Here is a 13,725-nt window from a genome sequence, read left to right on the forward strand (position 1 = left end):
AGAGCATCTTCTCAGAGCTGTCCTCCCTCTGCTTGGGCTCCAGCTCTCACTCCCTCCTACGCAGCAGCCAGTTCCAGAAGCCTTTCCCCAGGCCCCTCCCCTCCCAGATCCCCCTGCCATCCCTAACACTCCCTCAGGGTTGACCCTAGTACTTGGTTCTGCAACCCTTCCTGCAGGTTGCTCTCTCCTTGCTTAAATACCCTTTTTACATGGGAGTGGGTGGCAGGTTTAAAGGGCATCTGCAGGAAGGAAGGGGAAGCCCCATTCTCCTCTGACCTCTCCCTTCCCCCAATCTTTTCCTCTTAGTGACTCGGGCTCCAGCTCTCACAAGGGACTGAGGACATATGCCTCAACCTCAGGCCTGGGATGTGGACCCAGCTGAAATGGCTGGGTGGGGAGAATAGCCTCCACCCGTCTCCCACGCGCCCCTTTACCTATCCCCCAGAGGCACCCCTTGCACTAGGGCCAGCTCCTCCAGGGCCAACTCCTCCATTCTGCAGTAGCACTATGTGACCCTGTCGGGGCGCAGTGACCTCCCCACCCCGTGCCCCGTGGCATCCCCCCGCCCCGCACCTGTGCTCTCTAGGTGGTAGTCTGACTATGGAGCGGAGTGGGCCACCAAGCATCTGCTCCAGCGCAGAGCGAGAGCGCTCGGGGATTCAGCACCACGAGGCGGACAGCTCCAGGTCCTGAGGTCCCGAGAAGAGCAAGAGCGTGGAGGGTCCAGAGGCAGGCGGAGGCCGGGTTGGGAGCAGGAGACCCGGAGTTGGGAGGAACGGAGGAGGGGCTGGGGGCGGGCCGGGGCCGGGGGCGGGGCGGGCCGCGATTGAAAGCGGCGGGGTGAGCGGGCGGGAGGAGAGCGCAGGGGCGGAGAGCGCAGAGCCAGCGAGCAAGCGAGCTAGCGGGAGCCGGAACCCCGCGCCCCCAGCTCCACTCCGGTTCTCTCCGCGCCAGAGCCGGGCGCGCCAGGTAGGGTGAGCCGGCGGTGCCGCTGCCGCTGCCGATCGTTTTGGCCCTTACCTTATGTCCCAGGGCCCCGCGGGCCCTCGAGTTGTGGGGCGTCCGCACTGGGGTGTCCAGACAACGTTCCTTGCGAGCTCTGGGAGGCGGGAAGACAGCCCCGGGCGTCCCGCCTTTCTTCTCCAGAAAACGCAAGCCCCGCATCGCGCTCTCCCATTCCTCCTGCTCCAACGTCCTCTGGTCCTTCTTTCTGTCTGTGCCTCCGTCTTTGTCTCAACCTCTCAGGCTTGCTCGCTCCCTGCCCAGATTTTGTGGCCCAGGCCCCCGGCTGCCTGACTCCGGGTTTCTGTCCCCTTCCTGCCTCTGAGCTTCTATCTGGGCCTCCCCTGTGGGAGGCTTGCGACTTGACCAGTTTTGGCCTCAGCCCCCATCTGGGTCCCTGTCCCCATCTGTGCTGGTCTTCCTCCCCGCTTCTCCCTCGCTTGCCTGGGTGAGCTGCTTCTTTCCTGATCCCCAGAGGAGCCCAGTGCCCCTGCCCTGGGGAGGGGCAAAATGCAGAGGCCCAGCCTCCGTGGCCAGCACATGGGGTCCCTGAGTTAGTTGCTGCCCTTCTTCAAACTCAGTTTCCTTTCCTGTTCTGAGGAAAGAGGTATGTCCCTCTCCCAGCCTTTCCATGCCCGTGTGATTGTGAGAGCCTTGTGGGGTGTGTGTTTGGGAAGGCAACTGGGGTACAAATGATAGGACACAGTGGGGAAGAGACAGGGAGGGGGTCTCTAAGGGCCATGGCTAGGGTGGGCAGGACCCTGAAGCTGAGGATGGGGAGATTGGAAATGGTGACTTTCTCTGCTGGGTTGGGAGTGAAGAGAAAACAGAGGCACAAAGTCTCAAACAGCGTTCTACATAGAGCTAGAGAGTCCCGCACTCTCACCCTCAGCACTGTTTGGAGACTCTGGCCCCCAACCTTGACACACACATACATGAACATCTGCTTGCCCTGTTGACTTAGGACCTTGAGCCACTTGGGTACCCTCCCTGAGGCCAGCCATTCTACCTTGCTGTCTCATTCCCAGGGCTTAGTGTCTCTATTTCTTCCTCAGTCAGGAAACTGTGGGGATGGCTTTTTAAGAACCACAGGCTAGCACCCTTGGGTGTTCACATGGGCTCCAGTCTCCCCACGGGTTGGAGACTGTCCCTTAGAGACTGTCTTTTCCTCTTCCCTGGTGGGTCCTTAGACAGCAGTTCCTTCTCTCTGGAAATTCAAGGCTCAGGATGGGGACCTCTGAGTTTGTAACTCTGACATAGTCTGTTCCAAAGGTATTGACCTCAGGATCCTGGGAGGTTTATACTGTTCTTGGACACCCTTTGATTTACAGAGGGGTCAGCATTGGCTAGGGTCTCCTGTCCTCTGCCTGGGACTTCACTGCTTGCATCCCTCCCCACTGCTGAGTTTGGTAGGTGAATAGGGCCCATCTCTCACCCAGCTGAGGCCAGGGCTGAGAGACAGGCCCAGGGGAGTCCCAGGAGCTTCTCAACCTACTTAATGACACCATCCTGTCCCTTGTTCTTGAGTACCCAGGAAAGGGGCTTGTGGGGAGGCAGAGTCAGAAGGGGCAACTGCTCTCAGGCTCCACTTTTCCTGGTCTGTTTTTCTGTCTTTCTGTATCTCTGCAGGAGCTGGGTCCCTTCGCATCTCTCTTCTTGTCTGTCCTTTCCTGGTCCCTGTTTCCTCCTCTCTTTGCCTTCGCTGCTTCTAATCTCATCCCCTGGAGACCCAGGTCTGCTGGACCCATCCATCCCCTTTGGGGCCATGGGATCACTGCTTGGGCTCCTGGCACTGCTGCTGCTGTGGGGTGCTGTGGCTGAGGGCCCAGCCAAGAAGGTGCTGACCCTGGAGGGAGACTTGGTGCTGGGTGGGCTGTTCCCAGTGCACCAGAAGGGCGGCCCAGCAGAGGACTGTGGTCCTGTCAATGAGCACCGTGGCATCCAGCGCCTGGAGGCCATGCTTTTTGCACTGGACCGCATCAACCGTGACCCGCACCTGCTGCCTGGCGTGCGCCTGGGTGCGCACATCCTCGACAGCTGTTCCAAGGACACACATGCGCTGGAGCAGGCACTGGACTTTGTGCGTGCCTCACTCAGCCGTGGTGCTGATGGCTCACGCCACATCTGCCCTGACGGCTCTTACGCCACCCATGGTGATGCTCCCACTGCCATCACTGGTGTTATTGGCGGTTCCTACAGTGATGTCTCCATCCAGGTACGTGGAGGCCACCCAAATGGGGGCTAGGGAGGGAGGCCAGAGGTGGTGACCCAGAATTCCTGCTGAAAAGGGAAACTAGAAGCTTCCCTGCAGTAGCTTTTACAGAAGCTAAGAAAGTGCCCTGGTCACATAATGGCGGTCAATTTTTAGAGACTGTGCAGGAGAACATCTTACTCCTATTACTCCCACCACACACACCCTACACACCCTCACACACACACACCCTACACACACACACACACACCCACACACACCCCCCACACCCCCACACACCCCCTACACCCCACACACACCCACACACCCCACACCCACACCCCCACACACCTACACACACACCCACACACCAACACACACCCCATACACACCCACACACACACCCACACACCAACACACACCCCACACACACCCACACACCCCACACCCACAGCCCCACACACCTACACACACACCCACACACCCCCACACACCCCATACACAACCACACCTCCATCCCCACACATACCCCCACCCACACACCCCCAACACACCCACCCACACACACCCCCACACCCACACCCCAAACACCCACACCCCCACACACACCCCCACACCCACACCCCAAACACCCACACCCCCACACACACCCCCACACCCACACCCCAAACACCCACACCCCCATACACACCCCTACACACCCACACCCACCCACCCACATGCACCCCCACACACACCCACACACCCACACACACCCACACCCACACACCCCCACACACCCACACCCATACCCACACCTTCACACCCCCCACACACACCCACACCCCCGACATACCTCCACACACCCATACCCCCCCACACACCCACACCCCACACACCCCCCCCACACACACCCACACACCCCCCACACACCCATACACACCCCCACACACACCCTCTCTCACACACACACACCCTCACCCTTGATGTTAAACAACCCTGAGGGGCTTAATAGCCAGGTCTCCCCACTTACTAACTGCATGACCCTGGCACGTTATTTCTCTTTTCTGTGTCACAGTTTCTTCCTTATAAAATTGGATTCACAACACTTTTTTTTTTGTTTTCTTTTTTGAGACAAGATATTGCTCTGTCTCCCAGGCTGGAGTGCAGTGGTGAGATCTCAGCCCACTGCAACCTCTGCCTCCTGAGTTCAAGCGATTTTCCTGCCTCAGCCTCCCAAGTAGCTGGGATTACAGGTGCCTGCCACCATGCCCGGCTAATTTTTGTATTTTTAGTAGAGACGAGCCTGACCTCACCATGTTGGTCAGGCTGGTCTCAAACTCCTGACTTGAGGTGATCCGCCCACCTTGGCCTCCCAAAGTGCTGGGATTAGAGGCGTGAGCCACTGTGCCCGGCCCACATACTTTCTACTTTTAGGTTTGCCATGGAAATTTAATGAGTTGATACATGCATAGTATGTATCGGGGGCCTGACAAGTCATAAGGGCACAGTTGATATTAGCTGCTATTGTTTTTAACCCATTTTATAGATGAGGAAACCAAGGCTCAGAGAGAGGTGGGCCACATTCAAGGCAGTGGTGGAGGGGAGCTGTGAAATCGGCTCTTGGCCAAGGGACTCCTGACTTGTCAGATCATCTCTGCCTGGATTGGAGAGGGGTGGCCAGATAGAATCCAGGAGTGGCCAGAGGAGAGAATCAGGGCAGAGGAGTCAGGAGGAAGATAAACAGAATGTGTCGGGGGAGGGCACCAGAGAGTCTTCAGGGGGCACAGGATTTGAGGGGGTGGGAAGGGTGGGGAGCCAGCTCCCCTGCCCTTAGCCTCCTACTTTCCCACAGGGGCCAGCAGAGGGTGCCCTGTGGTTCAGCTTCAGCAGAGGCTGCTGGCCCCGCTGAGCCCTCTGCTGCTCCCAGGGCTGTGCCCAGCTGTGATCCTCCTGTCTCTGACTGGGTCCTACCTCTCATCCAGATTCCCGCTTGCCAAGTGCCCAGCACAGGCTGCTGGAAGATGTGGCTGGAGCTAGGATCAGGGCTGGGGGACATAAGGTAGGCCTTGGCTGGGCCTCAGCTTCCTATAGGAGAGTGACTGAGGGCATTGTCGTGATGGAGAGGGCCAGGCCCCCTATCCTGGAACAGTTGTTCAGGAGAAATGGAGCAGAAGCAGCAATCAGAACCCTGGAGTCAGTTACTGGCCTGGAGTCGGGGAGGCCTGGCCACGCTGTCCACTGCTGGGAGTGGATTATCTGTCCTGCTAGTCCCAGTCACTGGAGGTGGCTAGGCAGCAGCCTGGGGAAATGTGGCTTGCTAGCATCTACGTCTGCAGCCCTGGGTTGGGGCAGGGATGAGTGGGTGGCCTCCTACCTGCTGCTGTCTTCCAGGACCTCTGCTGATGTTTTCTCCACAGTTCTCCTTAGGGCCCATGTATTTATCTCCAGAAGTCCAGTTACCTGCTTGCCATCCCGAGCTGCCTGCCTCCTGGATCAGGACCCATGCCTCAGCAGTGGTCTGCTTCTCCCTTGTCCTGATCAACATGAGGCTAGCCTGTCACCCGTAGGCTGCACCTACCTGTTGATATTCCCCCTCATGGCTGCTCCTTCTCTCTTGCCCATGTCCCTATCATCTTCCCTTTGCCAGGCACTGTGGCCTCCCATGCATTATCGTTTTTATCCTCTCAGCAGCCTTGTAGGGCAGGGACATGAAACTGAGGCTCAGGGAGATTTGCCAACTCCAGGGGCCCAAAGGTAGAACGTGTGGGAGGGGAGGAGACATTGAACCCTAGACTGTCAGAGCCATAGGCTGTATCCAGTTGCAACACAAGACTCACCCTCTGCTGTAGAATCTGAGCCGTGCTCTGCTTTCACCTACCCACCCTGTACCTGGCCCTTGGCTGGATCCCACTCCTGTGGGACCTGAGGGTGGAAGATGGGGTGCCAGGAAGCTAGTGGTAGAGCAGAAGCCTTGTTTATTTAAGACTCACGCATCCAATGGAGACCAAGCCTTGGACTATTAGGGTCATGGGACCCTGGGATCTGTGTCTTTCTTCCTGAGGGAACCTTTCCTTCTTTCTGTATCATTCTGTCAGATTGATTCAGGGGAAGGGCTACCTACCCTCAAATAAGTAGAGAGCCAAAGAGCTCTGAGTAGCCAGATGCCATCTCAAGCCTCCCTCTGCCCCAGTGTAGCCAGGTGCCAACCTCCCTCCACCCAGGCCTTCCCTTGGCCCCCCTGCCATGTGTCTAAAAGGGGATGGCAGAGGGGATCAGGTGTGGCTCACGACCCTGGTGTCTCAGCCCTGGGTCTTCTCTCCCTCAGCCCTTGGAAAGATATTAAAAAAACTCCCTACCCCACAGGGAAGACTGTCAAGTCGGGATGCAGGGCTTTAGAGAGGGAGCCTTTAGGGCTGACCTTGCGGACACTTGACACCAAGACCTGCTAGCTGTGGGGGATGCACCTGTCTCTAGTGTTTGATCTGACCTCTGATCTTTGCCTTCTCTAATCCTCCCCCAGGTGGCCAACCTCTTGCGGCTATTTCAGATCCCGCAGATCAGCTATGCCTCCACCAGTGCCAAGCTGAGTGACAAGTCCCGCTATGACTACTTTGCCCGCACAGTGCCCCCTGACTTCTTCCAAGCCAAGGCCATGGCTGAGATTCTCCGCTTCTTCAACTGGACCTATGTGTCCACTGTGGCGTCTGAGGGCGACTATGGCGAGACAGGCATTGAGGCCTTTGAGCTAGAGGCTCGTGCCCGCAACATCTGTGTGGCCACCTCGGAGAAAGTGGGCCGTGCCATGAACCGTGCAGCCTTTGAGGGTGTGGTGCGAGCCCTGCTGCAGAAGCCCAGTGCCCGCGTGGCTGTCCTGTTCACCCGTTCTGAGGATGCCCGGGAGCTGCTTGCTGCCAGCCAGCGTCTTAATGCCAGCTTCACCTGGGTGGCCAGTGATGGCTGGGGGGCCCTGGAGAGTGTGGTGGCAGGCAGTGAGGGGGCTGCTGAGGGTGCCATCACCATCGAGCTGGCCTCCTACCCCATCAGTGACTTTGCCTCCTACTTCCAGAGCCTGGACCCTTGGAACAACAGCCGGAATCCCTGGTTCCGTGAATTCTGGGAGCAGAGGTTCCGCTGCAGCTTCCGGCAGCGAGACTGCGCAGTCCACTCTCTCCGGGCCGTGCCCTTTGAGCAGGAGTCTAAGATCATGTTTGTGGTCAATGCAGTGTATGCCATGGCCCACGCGCTCCACAACATGCACCGTGCCCTCTGCCCCAACACCACCCGGCTCTGTGACGCAATGCGGCCAGTCAACGGGCGCCGCCTCTACAAGGACTTTGTGCTCAACGTCAAGTTTGATGGTAATGTTGTTGGCCAGTGTCCATTGGCCTGCTGGCTGTCAGAGGATGAGGGGAAGCAGGCCTTCAGCTTCCATTCCTTTGCTAAGGAAACAGTAGAGTGAAAGTAAAGGACTCACCCAGGAGTGGCATCAGAGCCAGGGCAAGGATGCTAGGCAGAGAGGACTCCAACTGAAGCCAGGGCTGAGGTTCCACTTTCTTCCAGAGAGTAGACCTCTGGCCTGGTCCTGCCATTTTGAGGGTCTCTGGCTCCTCCTTGGGCCCTGCCCTCTATCTTCTATCTCCTTATCTTGCCAAAGGTGGAGACCAGGAGACCTCAAGCCCATTCTCAGGCACCAGTGAGAGTTAGAATCAGTCTGGCTTGAGGGTGAGCATCAGGATGACACTATATTCTTTCTTTCTTTCTTTCTCTTTCCTTCTTTCTTTCTTCTTTCTTTCTTCTTTCTTTCTTTCTCTTTCCTTTCTCTCTTTTTTCTTTCTTTCTTTTTCCTTCCTTCCTTCCTTCCTTCCTTCCTTCCTTCCTTCCTTCCTTTCTTTCTTTCTTTCTTTCTTTCTTTCTTTCTTTCTTTCTTTCTTTCTTTCTTTCTCTCTCTCTCTTTCTTTCCTTTCTTTCTCTCTCTCTTTTTCTTTCTTTCTCTCTCTCTTTTTCTTTCAGAGATGGGGTCTCACTATATTGTCCAGGCTGGAATGCAGTGGTTATTCACAAGCACAATACAGCCTCCAACTCCTGGGCTCAAGTGATCCTTCTGCCTCAGTCTCCAGAGTAGCTAGGATGACAGGCATGTGGCACTGTGCCTAGCTTCAGGGAAAATTTCTATTCCTAATCTTGATTTTCCACTCAAGGTGACCTGAAAGTCTCCTGAAATCAAAAGTTATTTTAACAAGAGTGCCAGCTTTAAGAGAAGTGAGTGCTACAGATCATCACTATGCTTCAGGAAGAATCACCATGGGAACAGTGGGAGACAAAACTTGGAAGCCCTGGCTCAGGGTTAAGATGAAGAGTAATTCCAATAGAAGTGACATTCAGAGTTATGCTACAATCAGCGTAGGGGTTAGGGTTGGAGTCTGGGGTCCAACTGGGCTGATGTTAGAGCAAGGCTAAATTCAGCATGTTTGACTTGAGTGGCATTTATGGTAGGGTTAGAGTTGGATTTTGAGAACTTTTAGGCTGAGTAGAAAGAGTAGGTACTTGAGGGAACCTGGGTTTGAATCTAGGCTGCACTATTCACTCATGGGGCCTTAAGCATGTCTTTTGCTTTCTTGAACCCTGATTTCTCACGGGCTGGGGATGGCTGTAAATTCTGGCTAGAGCCTGGCTGGGAGATGTGAGGGATGAAGTGGGAGTGGAGAGAGGAAGTGATTTTCCAGCCACTGAGCACATTCTGGCGAATGGCAATGGTTGCAGGTGACCTCTGAGGTTGGGATTCAGTTTGCACCAGGATGACTATTAGGACTGGGGGTGCTGGAGGTGGGGTTGTTGTTGGGATTAGTGGGGACAGGATTGGAACTCAGACTGGGTTTAGTCTTAGCATTGAGTCTGGGGAGAGGGCTGTAGTGTATGTTTCGATGAAGTTGGGATTTGGGGCCTGGGTTGGAAAGTGTTGGATAGTACTAAAGTTGAATTTGGGGAGTCATGGTTGGGGACTGATGTGGGCATTAGGTTTTTGGAGATGTCTGGGCTTTAAGGCTGGGATTACATTTGGCATTTAGGGTTGGGGTTTGATGTTGGAGTTTAGGAGTAAGACTGTTGTCATCTCTCATTTAGAAAAATGACTGGGGTCAAGACAGGATTTAGTATTGGGTTAAGGATTGGAAGGGCTAATGGTGGCCTTAGCTCTGGCGTTTGGGTTCCATGTTAGGGTGGATGTTGAGGTCACATCAGGGTAACACACTAGTCCAATCTTCTCTTCCTTCCCTTCCCCATCCTAGCCCCCTTTCGCCCAGCTGACACCCACAATGAGGTCCGCTTTGACCGCTTTGGTGATGGTATTGGCCGCTACAACATCTTCACCTATCTGCGTGCAGGCAGTGGGCGCTATCGCTACCAGAAGGTGGGCTACTGGGCAGAAGGCTTGACTCTGGACACCAGCCTCATCCCATGGGCCTCACCCTCAGCCGGCCCCCTGCCTGCCTCTCGCTGCAGTGAGCCCTGCCTCCGAAATGAGGTGAAGAGTGTGCAGCCGGGCGAGGTCTGCTGCTGGCTCTGCATCCCGTGCCAGCCCTATGAGTACCGATTGGACGAATTCACCTGTGCCGACTGTGGCCTGGGCTACTGGCCCAATGCCAGCCTGACTGGCTGCTTTGAACTTCCCCAGGAGTACATCCGCTGGGGCGATGCCTGGGCCGTGGGACCTGTCACCATCGCCTGCCTGGGTGCTCTGGCCACCCTCTTTGTGCTGGGTGTCTTTGTGCGGCACAATGCCACACCAGTGGTCAAGGCCTCGGGTCGGGAGCTCTGCTACATCCTGCTGGGTGGTGTCTTCCTCTGCTACTGCATGACCTTCATCTTCATTGCCAAGCCATCCACGGCAGTGTGTACCTTACGGCGTCTTGGTTTGGGCACTGCCTTCTCTGTCTGCTACTCAGCCCTGCTCACCAAGACCAACCGCATTGCACGCATCTTCGGTGGGGCCCGGGAGGGTGCCCAGCGGCCACGCTTCATCAGTCCTGCCTCACAGGTGGCCATCTGCCTGGCGCTTATCTCGGGCCAGCTGCTCATTGTGATCGCCTGGCTGGTGGTGGAGGCACCGGGCACAGGCAAGGAGACGGCCCCCGAACGGCGGGAGGTGGTGACACTGCGTTGCAACCACCGCGATGCAAGTATGTTGGGCTCGCTGGCCTACAACGTGCTCCTCATCGCACTCTGCACGCTTTATGCCTTCAAGACTCGCAAGTGCCCTGAAAACTTCAATGAGGCCAAGTTCATTGGCTTCACCATGTACACCACCTGCATCATCTGGCTGGCATTCCTGCCCATCTTCTACGTCACCTCCAGTGACTACCGGGTGAGCTACCTGCCACAGAGGTCAGGGGAGATGGGACACCAGACCCTCTGTTTCCTGGTATCTTATTTAATCTACTGGTAGCTCTGGGGCTCCAAGAGGTTAAATGCCCACTTAGGGGACCACAGCTTGTGTGGATCCCAAGGGGAAGGTGGGAGGGCTGAATAGGGCCTAGGGAAATGGCCAGGAAGGTGGGGAACTCGAGTTAGAGAGAGCTGGGATTTCAGGACTTGCATGTCATCCCCTATCCTGGGAGGAAATAGGGGTGCAGAAATATGTTCAAATGAACAGGGTTCTGCCCTGCTCCACTGAGGGGTCAGCTGCAGAAGGGGTTGCGAGATGAAGCCAGGGAAGGCAGGAAAGATGAAGCAAGGTGGGTAGGGGAGGAGATCTGTGGTATAGAGTTGAGAAAAGCTAAAGCAGGTGAAAATTGTTCCCCAGTTGGTGGCTTCTGAGCAAATTTGGTTCCAACTGGCACTGTGTCTCAATGGTCTCCCCAGCTCCAAGGGGCAATGACTGCTTCAGATAGGGTGGTCAGGGAAGCCCTGAGGAGGTGACAGAAGAGCTGTGTCCTGAATAAGAGGGTCATCTTGGTTAATCTTCATGACTTGAGTAAGCTCCATGGCTCTCCCATTTTACAGATGAAGAAACAGAGACTCAGGGAGGTTCAATCCCTTGCCCAAGGTCACTCAGCTTGGCAGTGCAGAGCAGGGTCTGAACTGCAGAAAAATTGAGGCGAAAGCCCCGGCAAAGGCCCCTTCCCCAGGACAGAGGTGTGGTGGCACAGTGCTGGGGGCCAGGGACCGCTGGGCTTGGCTGCTCTGCTTGCACCTGCTGGGCCACCTGCTTGGGTGGTAGAGGCCAGGGCTGGGGAGGGATTCTGCTCTAACTCAGCCTGTATTTGCATATGATTTGCATTTGCATGCCAATCACAGGCAGCTAAGGACTCACCTGGGACACACACTGTACCCATACATGCATGCACACACACACACTTGTACACACAGACATAGCCACATGCATGCACACACACATATCCCACATACACACACTCGTTGGCACACACACACATATCTTCCTAACAAATGAATCCATATCCATGCACCCTACACTCACACACACATACACTCATGCAGACACCTGCAGAAATTCACCACCCCACATGCATGCACTTACACAGATATACACACCTACATGCATGCACTCCATACCTGCACCCCCTCAAATGCACACACCCCTGTGCATACATGCACCCCTGCATGTTCTCCCCTTCAGCTGGAACTCTTGTCACCCTGGGAAAATGGTCTGGGTCTGATGCTGGGACTGTGCCCAATTTTCCTAGCAATGCTTTGGGACCTGGCAAATGGACCACAGCCCAGTGTTGGATGCTCAGTCTCCCCCACTCCCTCCCCCACAGCCCGGGCAGGGGATCCTGGGGTCAGGCCTAGGTCTTGACCTGTGCCTGTTCACCCACTCACCCACCGCAGGTACAGACCACCACCATGTGCGTGTCAGTCAGCCTCAGCGGCTCCGTGGTGCTTGGCTGCCTCTTTGCGCCCAAGCTGCACATCATCCTCTTCCAGCCGCAGAAGAACGTGGTTAGCCACCGGGCGCCCACCAGCCGCTTTGGCAGTGCTGCTGCCAGGGCCAGCTCCAGCGTTGGCCAAGGTCAGTGTCGTAAGCAGCCCTCTCTGCCTGTTCCCCTCTCCCTGTCCAGCTCCTTGGGTTGCTGAGATCTCTTGTCTGGGGGTGAGGTGCCCCTCAAATGACACTGGCAGGAGAGGATGGGAGAGGGGAGGGGAGGCTTCCCTCACAGCCCTGCTTCCCCGCTGCCTGCCCTCCATGGAGGACCTCGGAGGTGGCCCCAACCTCTGGCTTCCTTTTCTTAGGGTCTGGCTCCCAGTTTGTCCCCACCGTTTGCAATGGCCGTGAGGTGGTAGACTCGACAACATCATCACTTTGAAGACCCCATACTCCCGCCCTGACACAGCTGCTCCTGGAAACCTAGTGCAGACCCGCGTCCAGGGCCAGGAGGAAGTTGGCTGGAGCACTGCAATAATTTATTACCCACCCCATGTCTGCCCCCAAAGTCACTTACCCACCTCCTTACCCCAACTCTTCAGACTCAGAAGTCAGGAGCCTTGGCCGGGAGCCTCGCAGTGGCCACGAACTGCCGTTGTAGCTGTGTTTCATCCTGGCCAGGCCCAGGGCTCGGAGAGGAGCAAGCCAGGGTCCAGTCTGTCCTGGACCGGGGTGGCGGAGGACGGCAGGCCCCAGTCCTAACCAGCAAAGGTGCTTCCAGCCCAGCCCCTCCCCCTATCTAGGGCCTTTTTTATTTTTTATATCAGTTACTCTGGGATGGGGAGGGTGGTTATTGTGGGGGCTGCCCCTCCCCCACACAGTAGTTTGTCCTGTCGTTTATTTTGTATTACCTGTAAATAAAGTGGCTTTATTTTAAAAAATCACTCTTTGCCTTTGACCCAGCAAGGCCCCTCATGCCCTCCACAGCCTCCCAGCCATCATTCTGCTAGTGTTTAAACATCGACTCTGCTCTGCGCCTGATGTTAGGACCTGTCTGCCACCGAGACAGACCCAGCCCTGCCTGGTAGGGAGATGGAAAATGAATGAGCCATGCTCCCTTAAAAGGAGCCACTGCAGACTGGCCCAGGCATCCTGGGGTTGGATGGGGGCTTTAAATGGATAGAGATGAATGAACAGGCTTATCTGGCAGTCCAGGGGTTTCCCTGGGGTCCTGGCCTCCATGATGGTGTGGGTGATGGAGCAGGAGTTACCTCCGGGAATAGTGGGCTTTCCCCACAGCTGGCCAGCCTGGCACTGGATCCTCCAAGTGTATGGAGCCACACCAAGCATTTGGTGCAGGGGGAACCGAGAGGAGGCATGGACTGAACGTCGCCTGTTCACATGGCACTTACAAAGGCAGAAAGAGCTTTTGGGGAGAGGGGGTGGGTGAAGCAGGGAGGGCAGAGGCGGAGCAGCTGGAGACACCATCTGCTGTCAGGCCCAGCGAGAAGTCAGAAAAGGGAACCTTTCTCCAGTCCGCGGAGGAGCTCTGGCCTGGTGGGCCGGTTGAGGAGCCCAGAGCCTTTGGGCATCTTCGGAGTTTGCTGTCAGGGTTCACCAGCAGAGGGCGCTAAGGTACATGACTGTGGCCAGGCGACCGCTGCCCTCCTGT

The 13,725-nt window shown here is 56.2% G+C and overlaps 2 protein-coding genes across 9 annotated transcripts; one reads left to right on the forward strand and one right to left on the reverse strand.

The window, feature by feature from the left end:
- Positions 1-572: 572 nt before the first annotated feature.
- Positions 573-5,983, reverse strand: LOC144339216 (uncharacterized). Its single transcript, XM_077992966.1, has 4 exons — positions 5,754-5,983; positions 5,550-5,663; positions 1,021-1,099; positions 573-689 (listed from the first exon to the last, which is right to left on the reverse strand). The coding sequence occupies exons 1-4, from the start codon at positions 5,837-5,839 to the stop codon at positions 660-662; spliced, it is 309 nt and encodes a 102-aa protein (XP_077849092.1). The 5' UTR covers positions 5,840-5,983; the 3' UTR covers positions 573-659.
- On the forward strand, positions 879-12,994 carry GRM2 (glutamate metabotropic receptor 2). 8 transcript variants are annotated; one of them, XR_013413366.1, is made up of 7 exons: positions 879-969; positions 2,632-3,217; positions 6,696-7,533; positions 9,460-10,535; positions 11,174-11,305; positions 12,020-12,200; positions 12,422-12,994. XR_013413366.1 is itself a non-coding variant. In XM_077990290.1 (6 exons), exons 2-6 carry the CDS (start codon positions 2,768-2,770, stop codon positions 12,493-12,495), a joined length of 2,625 nt encoding a protein of 874 aa, XP_077846416.1. In that variant the 5' UTR covers positions 879-969; positions 2,632-2,767; the 3' UTR covers positions 12,496-12,994.
- The last annotated feature ends 731 nt before the right edge of the window (positions 12,995-13,725 follow it).

Source organism: Macaca mulatta, chromosome 2 (assembly GCF_049350105.2).
Source record: "Macaca mulatta isolate MMU2019108-1 chromosome 2, T2T-MMU8v2.0, whole genome shotgun sequence".
NCBI lineage: Eukaryota > Metazoa > Chordata > Mammalia > Primates > Cercopithecidae > Macaca > Macaca mulatta.